Genomic DNA, 21,216 nt, shown 5'->3' with positions numbered 1-21,216 from the left:
TCCATACGGCAGGTTTTCACGCAGTGGTCTCGGGTGAAAGCTTTCAAAACGAAGTAGATTGTTTTTGGCAGTAGGTTTGTAATGAGTGACCGTGGACAACTTCCCACTTGCTTTTGTTATAGTAAGATCTAGAAAGACCAAAGAATTATGGTCCATCACGTAAGTGAACTTCAAATGGTCATCAAGTGTGTTAATCCAATTGAAGAATGATAATAGGGTGTCTTCAGTGCCTTTCCAAATGGTGAGCACGTCGTCTATATATCTTCTCCAAAGTAAGATATTGGAACTGTACGGGTTCGTGTTGCTTAGGATATGTTTCTCTTCGAAATCATGTACATACAGGCCCGCTACACTTGGAGCAAATGTACTGCCCATAGATGTACCCCCAGTCTGGAGAAAAATCATGTCGTCGAACTGGAAATAGTTCCTTTTGAGGGCCAGTCTGGCACACTCCAAAATGAATTCTCTTGGTGTTCTTGATGTCCATTCTTCTTTATCAAGAGCCCTTTTGAGGACCTCCAGAGTGGCGTCTTGGGGAATGCTGGTATATAAGCTCTCGATATCAGAACTCACCAGTATGATGTCATCATCTATGGTGATCTGGTCCAAGAGTCGTAGCACACTTTTGGTGTCCTGTAGGTAGGTGCTCGTTTTCTGTACCATGGTCTTGAAGAACACGTCGCAAAAACAGGACAAGGGTTCCAAAAGGGAACCTAACCCCGAAACAATGGGCCTGCCGGGTGGTGGTATTTTGTTTTTATGCATTTTTGGGAGCGTGTGAAAGTAGGGGATCCTCCCCTCACTTTTACATAGGAAATCCGCCTCTTGTTTGGAAAGGTATCCTTCTGCTTCTCCGTGTTCCACCAGTGAAGTAATCTCATTCCTAAGATCTTCTGTGGGATCCACTGGTAGTCTCCGATAATTTCTGTGGTCAGCCAGCAGTCTGAGACATTCAGTTTGGTATGCTGATTTGTCAAGTATGACTATCCCTCCGCCTTTATCCGCGGGTTTGATTATGATGGTATCCGACTTCTGTAGGTTGTCCAGTGCAGTTCTTTCACATTTCGTAAGATTCATGTACGGTTTCTTTGGGGAGGCATTTTCAACCTCATTGAAGACCGCTTGCTCAAAAGTAGAAATTTCAACAGGGACCATGTGAGCTGGTGGTGTAAATGTGGATTTGTTCCGTAATCCTGTCTCATTTATATCAGGGTTCTCCTCCATGTTGACTCTCTTCTCAAAAAAGGCTTTTAGTCTCAATTTCCGAAAGAAGGATGCTAATTCGCAGTGGAGTTTGAATTTATCCAATTTTGCTGTTGGCACAAAACCTAACCCCTTATTTAGGACAGATTCCTCATCCTTGCTGAGGGGTCTGGTAGAAAGATTCGTTATTAGGTTTTCCGATTGCTCTGTCCTGCCTGTTGCGGTTTGTTCTTGTTCATGTTGGTGCTCGGGTCTTCCGGTGCCCAGTGGACTTGATTGCCCTGGTTGGCGTTTTTTCTTCTTCCCCGTCCTCTCCAGCCCCGGTTTAAAAAAGGGGGGCCGTAGGGGTTCTGGGGAAAAAAAGGTTGTTGAAACGGTGGTTGCCACCCATACATCGAAAAATTCGGTGGATGGTTGTATACATCCTGGAAAACTGGCATGGGCATTGGATTAAAAGTCGGCCAATTGCCCTTTCCCCTGCCTCGTCCTCTACCTTTCTGTTTCGTGCTTCCACTACTAGAGTTTCCACTTACATGGGACGAAACAGAAAGGTAGAGGACGAGGCAGGGGAAAGGGCAATTGTTTGTTCGTTTGGGCACTTACCGGGCTGTATGCTGCGTTGAGCCCCACCGGGACCGGGACCTTGACTCTCGCACTACCGGACTACTGCTCCCAGCACTCCACTTGCGGCAAGGACGCCGCTGACGCGTTTAGCGCGCGCCAGGAGGAGCTAAAAGGACGCCCGGGCCCTCGTCCCGTGGGACGCGCGCGGGGAGGCGCCGGGACAAGGGCAGGGCCGTTAGAGGCCAGAGGAGGCTGGGCTGGGCCACCCCCCTTGGCCCCCACGAAAATAATGTACTGGTGGCGTGACGTTTTGCTGTTTAATTGTTGAAAGTGCTGCTGACTGCCCAAGTGACTGGTGCTGTCTCTATCTTGAATTGGAGCCTTGTTTTCCGTCGACCATGAGTAAACGGAAGGGTGCTGCTGGTACGCTCGATGACTTTATAACCAGAGCTGAATCAGTACTGTGCCATGAGATTGAACTGGCACAGAGCAGGCTATCAATTGATCCTTCCAACCTCCCAACATATAGGCAATCTATTACAGACTCGCTGGCTACTGCTTCGTATCAGAACGAGGGCAGTTGTACTCAAATCCCCCCCTAATTACTTTGAATAACTCTTCGACAGAAATATCACAAATTAAAGAGGGGTTATCAAGTACAAATGAACCAGGGATTGCCGGGATATTTACAAGATTACGGGCCCAGAAAACAGTAGGAGCATCGAAAGAAAAAACAAAGAATTTAACAAAGGATAAAAAAACTGGAGAAAAGAAAGGGAAGCCCGGGACAACAGCAAAAACTAACAAAGGGGACATTAATGTGAAAGAATATGAGGAGGTCTTATGTAGGACAATTGGAGTACAAACTGATGTTGATTATTGTTTAAACCAAGGCAAGCAGAATGAGGCGGAGGGAGGAGATGATCGCACTGTGGTGAATAAAATGCCCTAGATCTGATACAGACTCAAATAGATGAATGTTTGAATACAAAAATGAAGGTTTTAGACAGTAAAATTAATCGGCTAAACCTTATTATAGCTAAGCTGTGTACAGTAATCGAAGATGGTAATAGAATAATTGAGGAGGGGGCCTGCCTACTATCAGATTCGAGGACAGAAAATAAGGAAATCAAGAAAGCCAATGATGTTGTACAAAGTCCAAAACAATCAAGACTCGCATTAGTAAATCATGCTAGAGCAGGAAGAAGATTAGAGGGATTGGGGGACCTGATAATAGAATAAACCATGTGGGGAATCATAGTGTGAAGGCAGTTATTCACAGCCCAAAGATGACTGACCCAATCCCCAATTCTGACATCTTGAAATTACCTCCGGCTGCATGTCCCTATGTATTAGTATTATCGGGTGTGCCAGTCCTAAGAAGAGATCAGAAGGAATCTTGGGATAACCTTAGGAATAAAGTGGTTGATTGGCTCTCTAAATACAAAAAGTTTAACTCCTATATGATGAACGAAATTCTGATGGTGAGAAGGGAAGGGTGGGTGGGCGATTCATGAAAAGACATGCAAGGCGACTGTTTTTAAAAACAAATTTAGGTATCCACATACTGTCCGTAAGCTACTGAAAGCGCACGAGGGGATGTCAACTCAAAGCTCCAGCATTCATGCTTTACCATTAGGTTACTTCTATAAACCTGTTGTAACAAGACCAATTCATAATCTTGGAAATTTCTCATTCCCTGAAACTTTTAACAGCTTCCAAGAACTAACTTCCCTGGAGGCGGTTGATTGACTGCAATTGATGAATGAAAAAGCTATAGAAATGCAGGAGGCACTTGCAGAGAGTAATCCACAGGGGAATGACATTCATTGTGAAGAACTGGTGCCAGGAGTTGAACAATATGTATGTGAAATTGTACTTCCTATTCCTATAGTAAGAACAACATGTGAGAACATACCGGTTAGGAGAGATCATGACATTGAAAATATGCCAAGAGATGTGTCATTAAGTGTAATAGGTCCTAAGCACATTGCTGAATTGAATCTGATATCCTGGAATATAGCGGGTTTAGGTAGGAATGTTAGTGACCCTGAATGGAACAATTATATTGACACGAGTGACATTTGTATTCTCCAGGAGACTTGGGCTATAAAGACTCTATATAGGGTAGGGTACAAAACCTTTCAAATAGCTGCAGTTCCATATGTGAGAGGAAGGCCCTCTGGTGGCCTCATAATCTGGGTAAAAGTGAGTCTCAACATCAGTGTCACACAATTATGCACCGACTCACTAGATGTCCTTGGAATTAAAATACTTACCAAAGATAAAAGGGTCCTATATCTATATAATATCTAAAATAGACTGTGCCCACCACATAGAGAGTCACCAATAATAGAAAAATTGGACTCACTTCTAAATGCACTAGATTCTGGAACAAGCATAGTATTAGGTGGTGATCTTAATTGTAATTACGAACCTATTACAGGGCTTAGAAATGTTTTAGATGATGAAGATAGTGCTAACAAGATACCCGTATTGAATAGTAGTGGGACGGTCCCATGTACTACCCTAGCTCTCCAAATTATGAGGGTAATGGCTGGTCACGGTTTGAGAGCATGCAATGGACGCTTACCATCAGACAGCCCAAAGGCTCCAACCTTCTTTAGAAGTAAGTGCCAGAGCAAAATTTATTACATTATTTTATCATTGGACATTTGGACGTATGCTGTAGATATAGAGATTAGACCTAGAATCGAAAGCGACCATCGTCCGCTTGAGCTTCTCTTTCACAGCAGCTTAGTGCACAGCGTGACTGAGAGTGAAAGTATAATTTATACTAGTCCAGACAACATTATAGTCAGAAATATTTGTCGTTCAGTTAAATGGGCGTATATGTTGGAGCATGATGAACTGTTGGCAAATGTTTATAATACTTTTGCCAACATTTTCGGCCCGCACAAGGTCGCGCAAGATGGAAAAAAACCATTCCTAGACTTACACATGAACTTATCCCGTTGGTAACAAAAAAAACAAAAAACACTGGCAGAGATAGCAATTCTCAGTTGGTAGGGAAATCCTGGTATAACAAGGAATGTCGTAGTGCAAAGGCCGATTTAGTCCACGCAATAAAAAACAACAATTTATTGGTAGTTAAAGAGGCTAGGATTAAATATAGAATAATACAAGAGAAGGCAAAAGCATCTTGGGACGAAGAGATTTGGTCCAGCATGCTAATTGCTGCTAAAAATAGGGATCAAATGTCATTCTGGAAAATAGTGGCCAAAGGAAATAATAAAGAAAAAGGATCCAGGGAAACCTTTCTTGATGAGACCACCTGGATCGAGCACTTCACTAAGTTATATGATGTTCCCGAGCAGGATCGGGTTTTTCCTGAGGCTAATATACTGTTGATTCCAAGTGAAGATAAACTAGATTTTGACTTACAGGAAACCGAATTAGCTATTAATTTAGACAAAAATGGGAAGGCCCCTGGACTAGATAAAATTCCGGGAGATTTATACAACCATGAAACTAGCATCTGGGGCCCCTATATTATTTGATTATGTAATGCTGTAGCTGCGGGTGCAGATCTTCCGGAGACATGGAGGGGGGCGGAAATTATTACAATTTTTAACAAGCATTTACAATGCAATGGTTTTGCCTTTGTTAAAGTTAGAGCTATTGGCATTGCTCTTGACATTATTTTTATTTATGTTTTTTTTAAATAAAAAATAATAAATAAATGGCATTGTCATTTACAATGCCACTAGCTTTATCTCTAGCAAATGACACACACAAACACACACAGAGCCCCCCCACACACACCCACACAGAGCCCCCCGCACACACAGCCACACAGAGCCCCCCGCACACACAGCCACACAGAGCCCCCCACACACACAGCCACACAGAGCCCCCCACACACACAGCCACACAGAGCCCCCCACACACACAGCCACACAGAGCCCCCCACACACACAGCCACACAAAGCCCCCCACACACACAGCCACACAGAGCCCTCCACACACCCACACAGAGCCTTCCACACACACCCACACAGCACAAGCAGGCAACAGGGGCACACGGAGGCACAAGCAGGCAACAGGGGCACACGGAGGCACAAGCAGGCAACAGGGGCACGAAAACGAAAACGGAGGCACAAGCAGGCAACAGGGGCACACGGAGGCACAAGCAGGCAACAGGGGCACACGGAGGCACAAGCAGGCAACAGGGGCACACAGAGGCACAAGTAGGCGACAGGGGCACACAGAGGCACAAGCAGGCGACAGGGGCACGAAAACTGAGGCACAAGCAGGCGACAGGGGCACGAAAACTGAGGCACAAGCAGGCAACAGGGGCACACGGAGGCACAAGCAGGCAACAGGGTCACGAAAACGAGCACAAGCAGGCAAAAGGGTCACAAGCAGGAATTGTAATTTAGACGGGGCTGAAGTGGAGAATGGTCAGTAGGGAAGTAGTGCGGCTGGTGCAGTGGTACCAGGCTGAAAGGTGAGAGGGGCTGTCTGCACCCCAGTTTGGACAGTTTCCACTACCTAACAGGGATTGGTGGGAGGGGGCGTACTTCTTGCTTGCTTTAGGGCTGTTACTTCGGGGACGCAGTGCACGCTCTTGCCTGCTGCCTGCTGCCGCCGGGACACGACAACAGGCAGGGAGAGGACAGGCTGGGAGAGGGCAGGGAGGGGACAGGCTGGGAGAGGGCAGGCTGGGAGAGGGCAGGGAGGGGACGCGCTGGGAGAGGGCAGGTTGGGAGAGGGCAGGCTGGAAGTGGACAAGCTGGGAGAGGACAGGCTGGGAAAGGTCATAGAAGGGACAGGCTGGGAGAGGGCAGGCTGGAAGAGGACAGGCTGGGAAAGGGCAGGGAGGGGACAGGCTGGGAGTGGGCAGGCTGGGAGTGGGCAGGCTGGGAGTGGGCAGGCTGGGAGAGGGCAGGCTGGGAGAGGGCAGGCTGGGAGAGGGCAGGCTGGGAGAGGGCAGGCTGGGAGGGGGCAGGCTGCGAGAGGACAGGCTGCGAGAGGGCAGGCTGCGAGAGGGCAGGCTGCGAGAGGGCAGGCTGCGAGAGGGCAGGCTGCGAGAGGGCAGGCTGCGAGAGGACAGGCTGGGAAGCAGAGAGGGTCTTAACTGAGAAGTCTGCCAGCGCGGAGCTCTCCGGGGCGCAGAGCAGCAGCAGGGCCCAGCAGAGCAGGGCGGGGGGCGGCAGGGGCTCGTAGAGGTGTCTCCTGGGGCAGCCGCCCAGGTCCACCATGGTGCGGCTCCGAGCCCCAAGCCTATGGTGGTGGTGCTGCTGCGCTCGGCTAAGGTCCTAAGACGGGCAGTCGGATTTTCGTGTGTACGGGTTGTAGTGTGGGATTAATCTCTCGGGCCTGTGAAGTACTCTATGGTGGCCCTCAGCAGTCTTGGGGACCGGTTTTCCAATAATGAGCCAGCAGGGCTAGAAAGACAGCAACTCTATTCAGCCTCTTGGGCTAGAATGACTTGCACAGGGTGATAAGTGCTCCGGTTGCAACAGACAGGTGAATCAGGCGAGGTCATCAAGTGGGCCCTTCGAGCCCGGGGAGCCAGTGGAGGGGGGGATAGTTGTTGGTCTGGAACAGTAAGTGGAGGGGTCGAGGGGCGACAGACCCGATCTGTATCGGGTGGTTTATTATGGGGCCCCAGCTAGCAGGAGCCAAACAGCAGGACCACTTCACCAGGGGTGCTGAAAACCACAGGATATCAATAGATGATCAATACAGTCAGCGGTGGAGGGGGTGGAGAGCACCCAGCGCCTGCAGTAGTCCTTCGAGGCCAGGTGCAGAACCCACAGCAGTGTCTGGCCCTCCGTTGTGCAGACAGAGGCAGGCATGCGCACCACCCCAGGGGGTTGTTCAAAGTGATCAGAGTATCATAAGTCCCAAGCAGGGTGCCCTGCAACTGTGTTTAGTAGATGAGTCAATGGGCATGCGGTCCAAGAGGGGAGACCCCGTAGCCTTGTTTGTGCTGCAGATAATACGGGGCAAAGCTCTTGTGGCAGTCTGTAGTAGGCCTCCTTCAATGAGGAAACAGCTCACCGAGCCCCCTCCTCACTTCAAACAGTGAAGCATCCAGTCGGCGATTGATTTGGGCTTCACATGGTATGCAAGCGAAGGCCCCCGCGCACAGGCGGGGCTGCCAGCACTCCTCAGCTGCTTCGGCACAGAAAGCCCCCCGGTCTTAATCACCCAGGCTCAGGGCTGCCCAGTGCTCCAGCAGGGCACCCACTCCCAAGCGCATCAGGGGAGGAATCGGAGCCAGGCAGGTCTGCGATCAAAAGGCCTGCAGCATAGAGAGAGTCTCTGGTGTGCCCTCGCCGCCCCAAGGGAGCAGCGCTCATGCTCCAGTCGGGCCTCCCCTTCCAGGCGTCTTGGGGTGGGGAAAGCAGTGCCAGACGGGTCCGCCAATGCAGGGCTCACCTCGGAGGTCTACTGTGCAGGAGTGGTCTCTGTCACTCCCCGTCCTATCTGCAAAGCAGCCTACACAGTTCCGAGCCAGCAGGTTACGGGCGGCAAGACCTCACAATGGCCCTTTTCGGTGCGGGCCTCCTATGGGTCGGGACAGGGGCAGGGAAACTCATGGGCACCAGACGCTATCGCCACCCATCCTCACTGGCTTCACCCCGTCCCCAACTGAGGCCCCGGCTGGAGGGGCACAAAGGCCGGACCAGGCCGCAGCCGGGGCCTCGAGTAGGCCTCTCTGCTGCTTCCCCGCCTCCCTCCCGGGGTGCCGTTCTTACCTGCTGGACGGGGGTGTTGGGCCCCGGAAACCTGCTGGAGCCGTTTCGGTAGGGTGAGGGGGCCAGGAGCAGGAGCCGGAGTGGGGTCCGAGTGGAGTGCGGCCGCCGCGCTGACTGTGTCCGGGCTCCGGGGGCGGGGAAGGAGTGGGGAAGAGCCATAGGAGGAGTGAAAGGCGGGCACCCCCGACAGAGCCACCCCCAGCCGCGCCCCCCGGCAGGGCAGGCGAGCCCCTCTCCTCCCCGGCGCCATGCCGCCGCCCCCTGCCCTGTGCTCGCGGGCGCTGAACTCTTTTCACGGGGTGACACGCAGAGAAAGCTCGCTGCGCCAGGTGGCGAGCTCATTACATGGCTGCTGCTTTTAATCGCTGTTTAAAATGCGATCAGCGAGCCATGAGAAAACCAGTAATTGACAGGGGAAATCTGACATTGTGTGTACAGTAACCGATTCCGCAGAATGCAAGATGTCTGCCTTAATCCCTAATTAAGAGCCCGAGTTACAATTTTAAAAGCAGGTTTAACTTCGTCACTCGACCCCGCATCACATTTAAACTCATGGAAATAGGAGCTGCACTTTCATCGCCAGTTATTAGACAGTGGACAAAGGGCCCCATCTCAAAAAAGAGAAGGTCAGAAAGGCGGGTGCCGGCAATGCCGGACCAGATTCGGGGGCGTTCCCGGCTTTCGGCTGACGTCGCGTGACGTCGGCAAAAGCCAAAGAATCGCGGGAACGCCCCCGAATCTGGTCCGGCATTGACGGACAGGCCCCTCGTCCAATGGCTAGGCTCCATTTATGGAGCCAGCCAATAAATGACGAGGGCCGACCCAAACCCCACTACAGTTCTCATCAGGTTTTCGCCTGCGCAAAAAAGCTGCGCAGAGCGCAGCTTTCGCCAGGCAAAACCTAAAAAGGGCGAAAGGAGCGATCCTGCAAACTATTGTCCAGTTAGTTTAATTGATATAGTACAGAAGTTCTATGCAAGGCATATTTTAAATCGTATAAATGTTTGGATGGAGAAAAAAGTGGTGCTCACAAAGTTTCAAGCAGGGTTTAGAGCCAAAACATGTGCTATAGATCAGGTCCTAAGGTTCTGCTGCCTGTGTTGGAAGTATGTCACCTTAAGAAAGGGTCACCTGTATGTTGCCTTTGTAGACCTTCGGGCTGCGTTTGATTTAATCCCCCGAAAACTGTTATGGGAGACACTTAGACACCAAGGGCTACCAGCCAACCTTTTACAGCAGATCATAAAGTTACATGAAAATAATTATGCAAAGGTTAGGTGGGGAGCTAACAAGACAAATACCGATAAAGAGGGGGGTTCGTCAAGGATGTGTGTTGACCCCCACATTGTTCTCATTGTTTGTCAATGATATACCATCTTTTTTGGAGGATTGTAGTAATGATTCTCCAAAATTGGGGGGCGAAAGGGTCCCAGCCCTCCTTTTCGCTGACAACACTATACTCATATCCCAAACACCCAGGGGCCTACAGAGCCTACTAAACACATTTCAGACATACTGCAGCAAAAAGGGCCTTGAAATTAACGTTAAGAAAACAAAGTATATGACTATAAACCCCCATAAAAATGTCAAGGAAAATCTGACTCTAAACTGCCATAAATTAGAACATGTACGGAATTTTTGCTATTTGGGCGTTTCCCTGGATTCTAACTTATTATGGAAAACTCAGATAGAAAAAAGTAAAATAATACTTACGCAAAACATGTTAGCTATTATGAAAAGGCATGGAAATAGTCTAAGCAAAGCAGTTTCACCAGCCTTGGAGATTTTTAAGTTTAAAGCTCAATCAGCTGCATTATATGGAGCTGAATTATGGGGACCCACGTGTAAAAAAGCCTTTGAAACTGGTAAAAACAAATTTTACAGACCTTTGCTAAGACTACCTGTCAGCACACCACTATTACCACTTATCTTAGATCTTAACATGAAACGTACTGACCACCATGCAATTTTGAGACCTTTGACGCTCTGGGTTAGACTTTGGTAGACCCCCGAGCTGTCGAACTATAAGGATGGTCTGAAAGAAATAATGGAACTGGATTGCTGTAACAACATTCTATGGCTCAAACATGTTAGATCTTGGTTAATTAAAATTGGTCTAGAATATTTCTAGGACGATCCGTCAACATTATCTCGAATCTCGAAGAAAATACTAAAATCATCATTTTGGGCATATTTGGAACACAACATGTTGAACGGAAGAGTGTATGGATCATTAATGAATACTTTCCTCATGTTCAAAGACACGGCACATTATGAATGCTCTCTCGATGAGGTACATCCACCACTTGCCAAGACACTTTACATGAAATATAGATATGGTATCTTGAGGATAAATGCAAGTATAGCAAGGTGGTCAAACAATAGTAACGATCGATGCACTTTATGCTCAGGCGAAGCAAAGGAAGATGATCTTCATATTCTGTTTTTTTGCTTGGCCTATGTGGCACCCAGAAAAAGATGGATCAGACCTCTCTGCTTAAATATAGGCGTAAGATCATATAAAGAGGCAGGAAGGATTTTAAAAACTGATACTATAAATGCCACTATCTTTGGCATTAGTAGATTTTTGTTAGCCATAAATTTTATAAGAGCTAAATTGGGTCTGAAACTTTAGTAGAAATTCCTTGTTTTAAAACTTATGAGCTGCTCCATGTTAAATTGTTCTAATGAATCGATAGAATATTTACAAAACCACCCTAATTACCATTAGTGCTGGATTGTTGTGGACGTATTTTTGAACTTCATATATTTTTATTTGTACATATGCCTTTTTAACTTTTTAATTATTTAACCAGGTTTTTAATGTAATGACAATCGCCCCCGCAATTGTCTTCCGGCATCTCTGCTGAACTGCACTTTATCTCGCTTGGTAACTTCCAATTATGTCAAATACATTTCAATGTATATGCATGTGTTTTTTTATGTATCTTTTATGGTACTAACATACCGAAATAAAGATTATGAATGAATGAATGAGTGATGCGTCTGCTGTTAGCACTATCTGTGGAACCGGCTCTAGGAACGGCCCCCCTTTGGACATGTTTTGTATGTTCCACCACTGCAGAGAGCGATGTGTGCGGCTGTCCACCAACACAAGATTTGTAAGTTGTCCCTGAACCTGTTTCCACTGACATGCTAGGCATTCTTGTAAGGGGCGCATCTGAAGTCTTGCATGAGGAATGATACAGATGCAAGAGGCCATCATGCCTATGAGCTGCATGAATACCCTTGCTGGAAGGGAATGCTGTGGTTGAAATCTGCTGATTAGTGTTTGCATAATGGCTATCCTGGCCGGATTGGGATATGCTAGAGCTCTGGAAGTGTCCAGTGTGGCCCCTAGATACTGATATATGTGGGAGGGCTGACGATTCGACTTGGGGTAGTTTACTGTGAATCCCAAGTTGTGAAGCAGCTGGATGGTTTGATGAGTGTGATAAACACACTGGTTGAACGATTTGGCTTTTATTAGCCAGTCGTCGAGATATGGAAAGACATAGATCTGTTGTCTTCTTAAATGTGCTGCTACTACCGCAAGGCACTTTGTGAACACTCTGGGTTCGGTGGTCACCCTGAATGGAAGGACTTTCAACTGATAGTGTTGTCCGTCCACTATGAACCTTAGGTACTCCTGTGGGCAGGGTGTATGGGAATGTGGAAGTAGGCGTTCTTGAGATCTAGTGTGGCAAGGAAGTTGCCTTGTTGAAGTAGTGGGAGGACCTGTTGGAGGGTGATCATATGAAAATGATCTGACTGTATATAGAGATTGAGGGGTCTGAGGTCAAGTATTGGCCTTAGAGTCCCGTCCTTTTTGGGGATTATGAAATACAGCGAGTAAACCCCTGTTCCTTGATGTTGTACTCAAACTAGTTCTATTGCCTGCTTTTGAAGCAGTGAGAGAACCTCTTGCTTTAGGAGCATGAGGTAGTCCGTGGACATTGGACGCTGTTTGGGTGATATAGGGGGCGGGGTTGCTGTAAGTTCCAGGCAATAACCTTACTGGATAATTTGTCTTACCCACTTGTCTGTTGTGATGGAATCCCAGACAGGTAGGAACTGTGAGAGTCTCCCTCTGACTGGAGTAGAATGGTCTGGAGGGAGTGGGGGGAAGTCAATGTTTATTAGTGGTGGAGGCGCGAGTGTTGTTCTTACCTTGGCCTCTGCCTTTGTTGGTATTTCCTCTGTATCCACCTCTAAAATATCCTTTGCTGGGGAATATTTGCGTGGTGTTTTTGTATGAAGAGGAGGCGGTGTCTGCTCCAATGTTTTTGGATGCTCCTCTATAGAAGCGATGAAAGGGACCAAGTGTGGATGGAGACTGTAATGCTCCAATGGATTTTGCAGTCTCTGTGTCCTTTTTCATTTTTCCTAGAGTGCTGTCTGCAGCCGGTCCAAGAAGTTGTTCTTGATTGAATGGCTGGTTGAGGATAGTTGTTTGTACCTCATGTTTAAAGCCTGAGATTCGTAACCAGGCATGTCTTCTGAGTAGCACAGTAGTGTTATTGGGCCTAGAGGCTGTGTCAGCTGCATCAAGAGCATATTTGATTGATGCGTTAGTTATTATTTTGCCTTCTTGAATTAAACCATTTGCCTGGGCTTTGTAATGATCAGGTAAATGTTGTAATAGGTGTTTGTTCTAGTTGGTCATAGTGAGCCCTATCATATCTAGCAAGTAATGCTTTTGTGTTGGCTATGTGCCAGTGATTAGCTGCTTGTGCAGCAACTCTCTTGCCAGAGGCATCTAACAACTTAGATTCTTTATCCTGAGGTGGTGCATCACTGGAGGTTTGAGAGGTGGCGCGTTTCCTAGCGTTACTTACCACTAGTGAGTCTAAGGGTAGCTGTCCTTTGATGTAGGTGGGAACACCATGGGCGGGCTTATATTTTTATCAATTCTGGAGTTCAGAATTCTAGCTCTCACCGGGTCTTTGAATGTTAGGAGCATGTTTAATGACCCCTTTTAGTATTGGTAGGATTTGAACAGTTTTTTGTGACTGTTCGAAGGTGTCTAGAAGGAAGTCTTTGTCTGCTGGGTCTGAATACATGGGAACACCTTGGTAGACAGCAGCTCTAGTTAAAAGCCGACCAAAGCCAATATTGTCATCTGTGGGAGATGGTTTTGTTGGATATGGCTGGGGATCAGGGTGGTTTGTGGGATCTATTGGGTTATTATAATCTTCCCAATCAATCTGTGGTGTATCCGTGCCAGTATCAGCGTCAATGAAAGGGTCATTGTTGCCTCCCTCACACCCTAAATTAACATGATCATCATCGTGTGGTGATGGTGAATGAGGTGGAAGTTTTGGAGGCTGTGGAGGAGAGACAGGTTTAGGAGGAAGAACAGGCTCAGGTGGAAGGGCAGGCTCAGGAGGAAGAACAGGCTCAGGGGGAAGAACAGGAGAAGAGGGTCTTAAAGGTGAAGTGGCACAATCTTTTTTCTTCACTGGCACTACAGGAGTGTCTGGTATATCGAGCTTTCTCATCTTGCGTGGAACAGCAGCCACATGTCCTGTTTTGGGGTCTATATGGAATTTTTTCTGCTTTGGATTGACAGGATCTGGTTGAAAAAGTTCTTCCTCCTTGGTAACTGCTTTCCGCACTGACTTTTTGTGGTCCGAGCGGGGTTTGAATTTGTGCTCCGAGGCCGAAGGAGATGGTTTGGGCTCCTTTGGCTTGGGTATGGAGACGGGAGTCTTTTTCGGTTCTGAGTGCTTTGGTTTCGGATCCAAAGTTGTTTTTGGCATCGAGGTGGTCGGTGCCGATTTGTTTTTCGGAGTGGTTTGATCTGCCAGAGGCACTCGTGGGACACTGATGTGCGCATTGCTCAGTCCCAAGCTACAGGAAGGTTTGTCCTTTTTCTTCGGAGCCGGGCCTGGGGGCGGGACTTCTGAAGTTAGTTTTCGGTCGCAGCTAGGGCCAGTAGTCGGAGTCTTTACCAGGGCCTTCTTTTTTTCGGGAGGAGTTGGGGTAGTTGTACTCACTCGTTGACCAAGAGTGATGTGGTTGTCTGAGTCTGGATCGTCTGCTTTGGACACGGTTTCCAGTTCCTCAGAATCCTCATCCGGGATATCGGGGCCTTCATCGAAGATGTCCACTGGTGCCGGAGATACTCGCTGCGCCATGATGTGTCGGCGGGCCCGGCGATCACAGATGGTCTTCTTGTATACAAAAGAGGCGCAGGCCTGGCAATTGTTCTTGTCGTGCTCAGGCGAGAGACACAGGTTACAGACCTTGTGATGGTCACTGTGTGGGAATTTTTTTTTAAATGGAGTCCTTTTCATGAGCTATAGGCCCGAACGGCGTCGATAGGCACAGTGGCCCGTGTTGACGACTGGAATCGAGTGACTGAGATGCGCGTAGAAGATGACGCGATCGAAAACAATACAGTCGAATTGTAGATAGTTTGTGCGTGTGAAAAGGTTTGGAAAAACGGTACCGAACCGAAGCGCAAAAGGTACATCCAAACCTGATGGTTGAAGATGGAGTCGATGCCCATGTGCACTATCGTCAAAGGAAGGAGTCATATATCTTGTGACTACAAAATATTCTTCCAAGACAACAACAAAGTGCAAGGATCCATGCCCAACACCAGGTGGCGATCTATGCATAGTGTACAATCTGCAGCTCACATGCCTCGAACAAGTAGTTTCCTAAATGTGAGCAGTGGAGGGATACATATATGCCAACCAAAAGGTGAATAATGCTCCAGGAGGGTGACTGACACAAGAAGAGGAAGGCAAGCCATCGAAAAAGAAGAAAGCACATGAAAGTGACAATAAAGTTTACAAATGGTAAGTAATGGGTGGGCTCTAAGGCCACTGTAAGTACACAATAGGTCTTGTGCAAAAAGACAGCTTCAGCTATCTGGTGGGAGTGAGACCTATCAAGGGCCACTTGTAAATGGTGCCCATGACAGCGCTATCAATAATTACTAAGACCTTCATTACGAGTGACCTGTAAATTCCAATGGGCTCCACAGCTGATATTATTAGGCCCATCAGAATTGTAAGCTTTGGATTTCTACAAAGAGAAATACTTATTCTGTGTGACACTCCAGTGAAACATGTCGGATTTGGCACAGAAAAACTGTATCCTCACTATTTTCCTGCCCCAGAATTACAAAGACTCATGGTCACTCATAACAAAGGCCCAATTATTTTGAGAATGTGATCCTGAAATTGAATACCATGGTGACCAGCTCTTACAAGCATTCTTTCAAATTAGAATAAAATCATATTTCAAAACATTCAGGTTATAACAAAGTATAAAAAGTGAAATATTTTCACACATATCATTTTTGGTGCGTATTCTGACCCTTATATGTTTCAATCAAATGAATATCCGGGATTGTAACTTTTTTACCTGTTCGATAACAGCTGTTTTCTCCCTCTCCAGAATGCCCTTGAATGTCTCCACCATCTGCCGGGGTTCTCTCTGACAAATGTCCTGAAGTAAAAAATCAATCTTCATTAAGCTCCATTAAAAACACATTAAAAAACATTTTTACCAAAAGTGAGTGTCCAGCACCCGACAAGGTCAGCTAGTAACTTAGGATGGTGGTGAAGATTGTCAATGCACAGTGCTTGCTTACCCTTTAGGAAGTCACCCTGGACACATCGCTTTGTTTGGGAGAAGGACTAGGAACTCACTCACCGCTCCTCCTCATCCAATATCTAATAAAGATACCTAGTCAGTTTTTTAGGTCTGGCTTGACGTTTCTTGTTGTTACCAATTGTAGGAGAGTAGGGTCTGCTATCCTATGGTCACCCCAAATTTTTGCTTTTTGCTTCACTGGTTTTCGACTACTGAGGCTGTGGGCCTGCTGATCAGACCCCCAGCCTACTGTTCTCTCACTAAATTAATGACACATGTGCTATAGGCACATACCAATTGGAAATGGACTCCTTGTCAGCCCCTGTTTAATGCACTATAGGTGCCCAGGGCATAGGGGCCACCAAGGCCTACCAGGGGCTGCAGCATATCTTTTGCCACCCCTGGCTGGTTCTTAAATTGACACAACTGGCTGATCACTCAGCTGGGGTAAGGTGGTGTAATCACCCCTTGCTTAGGTATAGTATACCTATATCTAAACCTATATCTGGACACATGTAAACCTGTGAGCCACTCCTATGGAAGGCCTCATCAATCCTGGAGGCAGGGTGCGTGGTTTTATGTGAGATGGAGCTCTAGCATGAGCTGAGCCTGTCTGCAGCTGTCGGGAACAACTCCCTAAGCTGTTTCAGGATAATGCCATACCATATACTCTTAAGTGCCTTATAATCCTCGCGGTTAAATAGCAACTTTGGTTTGGCTTTATCAAAACATGTCGTGTAAGGTGTCATACGATTTGGAATACCATCCCCTCGCCAGTTCTGGCGACGGGGATGGCATTCCACCCCTCTAGAGGGGTAAGACATGTTCCTTTACTAAATGCGGTTAATTTCTCCAAAGACCTTAAGATCCACAAAATGGATGCCTCTGCCACAGACAAATGTCTGGACCCCTGCAGTTGACCGAAACTCAGCAGATGGGGCCTGGACAAAGGGTTTCCTGTCACAGGAGGGTGTCACCACCCTCCAGACAGGAGATAGTGGATTGTAGCAGGGAGGTTTGAAAGAAACCAGACACTGCCTGGGGCGCACAAGGCTGCCCCTTGCATAATCCGGCCAAACCGGTTCTGGGGCACTCCAGCCCTCGTGCCAGGGCGGCCTGGATCAAAGGAAAGGGGTGTATCCACCCCCTTCCTGGGTCCCACCCATAGGGAGGGACCTAGCAGGTAATCACGCCCCCCAGATTGGAATAAGAGTGGGAGCAGTGCCAATGCACATCAGATTTCCTGGAAGAAACATTAGAAACGAAACTCTGGACCCTTGGACCTCCATCTCAACGTGGAATCCCGAAGAATCTCCCTTGTGGTCAAGGAGTGACCACCCTGCAGCAGCAGGCACCATCCAGCCCTCGACGTCTACTTAGTTGCAGTTCCCGCCGGAACTCGAGCGACTGAGATCGACGAGATCAAGCTTGCCCGCCTTCCAACAGCCCGATCCACAGTCCCTGCAGAGCTGAGACCCGTGGAGGCGACCGGAAGCGTGGGGCACGCCATCTTGAATTGACCACGAGACGCTGACCGTGCAGCCCACGAGTGACCCTCGAAGCTGTGCACCGGGGTTTGAGAAGCCCCCACCCTGAGCTGCTCCTGAGCCGAAGTTCAGCCCTCCACACTCGACGAGTGCTGCGTGGGGCCCTTTGGCTCTATTTGGCTCAACGCGTTGGCCCGGTCACTTGCCAGCTGGCTAGTGGTCCCTGTGCCGACGAAACTACAAAGAAGACTCGTGAATCTGGTTGCTCCAGATCCACACCAGCTCCCCTGAAAAGGAGCCCCGACTCTGACCTTCCTGGTCCGAGTGAGAAGCAATCTTCCGATCCCGCGTGGATTGCTCTTGCCAAGGCTTGTTTGCTCCAAACTTGAAGCCGACTGCACCGACGGTGAGAGCCTGCGTGGGACAGATCGTGACCTGCTCCTGGACGTCGCAGATGCCCCAGAGCCCACGTGACAGCGGAGAGAAGCTCCTCGACGACCACCTGATTGCGCCCGACATTGCCTGGTTCCGTCCTGGTTCCACCCTGGTCACTGCTGAGTGACCCAGACTCTGTCCCCTCTGCTTTCAGGTACTCTACAACTTGAGTCCACCCTTGGACTCCACCGGACACTTCATCTTCAACCTGCCTGCAGCCCTTTCAGCTCCAAGCACCAAGAGCCTGCGTGTCAAAACCCGACGCCACTTCGACCCTGTGCACCCACTTCCTGTGGGTGAGGTAACTTTGCTCCGCCGGTGTTCCCACACTGGTGCACATCTCTAGGGTCTGTGTGTTAAGTTTTGTTCCTCTAGGTCCAGCGGAAGTGTCCTTAAACTTTAACTTTATGACTTTTACGCACCATTGGTTAACATTGGTGCATGCGTGCGCTTTCCGCACATCTCCCGAATCCCGAGGGCCATTCCCGACTTCAGCATTGCTTGTCCTGACTGCTCCCAGCGATTCCCTAGGCCCTAGGCCTAACCACTGTTCGAGTGGCCTCCCTTATACCACTTGTTTAGTATATGGTTTGAGTGGCCACCCGCCCTCATCCATAATTGTGCAACTTGTATGTTTAAACAGTGCTTTTGATTTAACGCTTGTGCCCCTTTATTCATAAAGAATACTGGGGATTGTTTTTAGTAATAAACACATATATTTTTATAATATATACTTGTGTGGTGTCCTTTCATTTGATATTACAGGATTGTATGTGGTAAAACAGCTCGCTTAACACGACCTCTTAAGTTAAGCCTTTAGGCTGCTTAGTCCATGCTACCCCTAGGATAGCTGGTCTAATAAGGTTGACTTACAACCAGACACCATAAGGGATTGTTTGGTCAGGTAGTAGGTGGTTCCAGAATTGGAAACATCCCCTACCAGGCCAACTTCTCACATTGGTGAGCAGCGGTGCGGATTTGAGCTTGCTGTTGTTTTACCATTGCAATCTTTATATCAAATTGAAAGATCACATCAAGTACCTCTAGGTACATATAAATCAAAAGCTTAGCATATTAAGTTCTACTGAACTTAGTAGTTGTAGGTTGAAGGGATTAGCACACCCTGACTACAACTCACTAGCAAGGTACAGTAGGAAAACACTTAGTGTAGGTAAGTGCACCACTTACACCTCACTAGTAACCATGTCTGACACAGGAAAAGCCTCAGGGTCTACTCCTGTGACAGTTGACCCTACCCAGGCAACTTTTGGATATGACAAGTTAACCCGTAGAGACTTGATTGCCTTGTGCAAAGCAAGAGGGTTAAAAAGGGGCAGAAGCCCCACCTGCCAAATCCTGGTAGAAATCCTAGAACAGGATGACTTAGAGAAGGCAAAAGAAGCTTCCCTAGACACAGGAAATGGAGGGAACCCCCCTGAAACTGATCCCCCTCAGGAGGAGGAGGATGATGATGACTTAGATGAGGACTCAGATGTTGAGGACTTAGAAGTTCAGGATCAGGGTAGCCAGGTTCCAGTTGCCAGGCTTAGCCAGGCCAACTTGGACCTACTGGGGAATGGAGAGGGCCAGCACCTCCCCAGAACCCAACATGTTATTCTCCCAGGCAACAGAAGAGTGAGATCTCCCTCAGGGGACTCTCATGTTTCTGGTGCCTCCAGAGAATCACAGAGAGGCATGAGTGCTTCTCAAAAGCTAGAGCATAGGGCCAGAATGAGGGCTGTCAAACTCCAGATAGAGAGGGAGGAGGTAGCCTTGGCTCAAGCTAGACTTGCCTTGGCAAGAGAGCAGAAATTAAGTGGCTTAGATGTCACTGGTGGCAGCAATTTTCCAAGAGAAAAAGACAGGGCCTATGACAATAGAAACCTGACCAAAATTGTGCCCCCCTTTAAAGAAGGGGATGACATCCACAAATGGATGACTGCTCTTGAGAGAGCCTGCATGGTACAGCAGGTTCCTGAGAATCAGTGGGCTGCAATTTTGTGGTACTCCTTTTCTGAGAAAGGGAGGGACAGGCTCCTCACAGTTAGACCTGAGGATGCCAAAAACTACTCTGTTTTGAAGAGTGCTCTTATTGAAGGGTATGGCCTAACCACTGAGCAATACAGGTTGTTGTTCAGAGACACCCAAAAAGCACAGACTCAAGACTGGACTGATTTTGTTGAGTGTGCCACTAAGGCTTTGGAGGGTTGGTTGCAGGGAAGTAAAGTTTCAGACTATACAGGATTGTACAATCTTATGATGAGAGAACAGATCCTTAATAACTGCACAAACCAGCTGTTGCATCAATACCTTATTGACTCTGATCTGACCTCTCCCCAAGAATTGGGAAAGAAGGCAGACAAATGGGTCAGAACAAGGATTAAGCAGAAACCCCAGAACCAAGGTGGTGACCAGAAGAAAACAGACCAGAAGGGTGGTAACCAGAATCAGAAAGATAAAGAAAAAGACCAGAAGTCTTCAGGCCCCCAAACTAATAGTAAGGAGGGTGGTTCCCAAAATGGTAACAAGAAGAAGAAGAACAAAGGTCCAAAGACACCTTGGTGTAATACCTGCAAATCAGTTTCACACTGGGGCAGTGAGTGCACCAAGGCAAATCCAGTTCCCACCACTACAGCTCCTAAAGCAACTGCAACCCCAAGTACAGTAAGCAGTGGTGGAACACAGTCCAAGGGTGTAGCTGGGTTGACCCTGGGTATTGAAGTAGGATCTGGCCTAGTCAGAATCCCTACACAGGCAGTTCTCCTGTATGATGTGGACATTGAGTTGCCCACTGCAGTAAGCCCCACTAACCTGGGCAAATACAGGCAGACTCCCTTAATTAATGAGAAACTGGCTCAAGCCTACAGGGACACATGTGCCAGTGTCACAATGGTGACACCTGACTTTGTGGACCCTGGACAGATTGTACTAGGTGAGAGCTACCTAGTAACCAACGCCAGCAACTCCACTACCTCCCATAGTGTGGCAGTTGTGAACTTCTCCTGGGGAGGGGTTGATGGCCTAAAGAAAGTTGTGGTGAGTGGAGACCTACCAGTAGACTGTCTGTTAGGCAATGACCTTGAAAGCTCAGCATGGTCAGAAGTGGAGTACAGGACTCATGCAGAAATGCTAGGGATTTCAGAGCATGTCCTTGCCATGACAAGGGCTCAGGCTAAGAAGTGCCT

At 48.0% G+C, this 21,216-nt stretch overlaps 1 protein-coding gene across 5 annotated transcripts in view; it reads right to left on the bottom strand.

Moving 5' to 3' along the window:
* Nucleotides 1-21,216, bottom strand: part of STAT6 (signal transducer and activator of transcription 6) — a 732,055-nt gene that overhangs the window by 306,381 nt on the left and 404,458 nt on the right. For all 5 annotated transcript variants that reach the window (XM_078688994.1, XM_078688995.1, XM_078688998.1 and 2 more), the window contains exon 4: nt 15,879-15,962. In XM_078688994.1, coding sequence (XP_078545120.1) covers nt 15,879-15,962 — 84 coding nt within the window. The remainder of the gene's footprint in view (nt 1-15,878; nt 15,963-21,216) is intronic.

This window comes from Lissotriton helveticus, chromosome 1_1, assembly GCF_964261635.1.
Source record: "Lissotriton helveticus chromosome 1_1, aLisHel1.1, whole genome shotgun sequence".
In the NCBI taxonomy this organism is placed as follows: domain Eukaryota; kingdom Metazoa; phylum Chordata; class Amphibia; order Caudata; family Salamandridae; genus Lissotriton; species Lissotriton helveticus.
The sequence above is the reverse complement of the archived record's forward strand: the minus strand, read 5'-3'. Positions and strand labels throughout refer to the sequence as shown.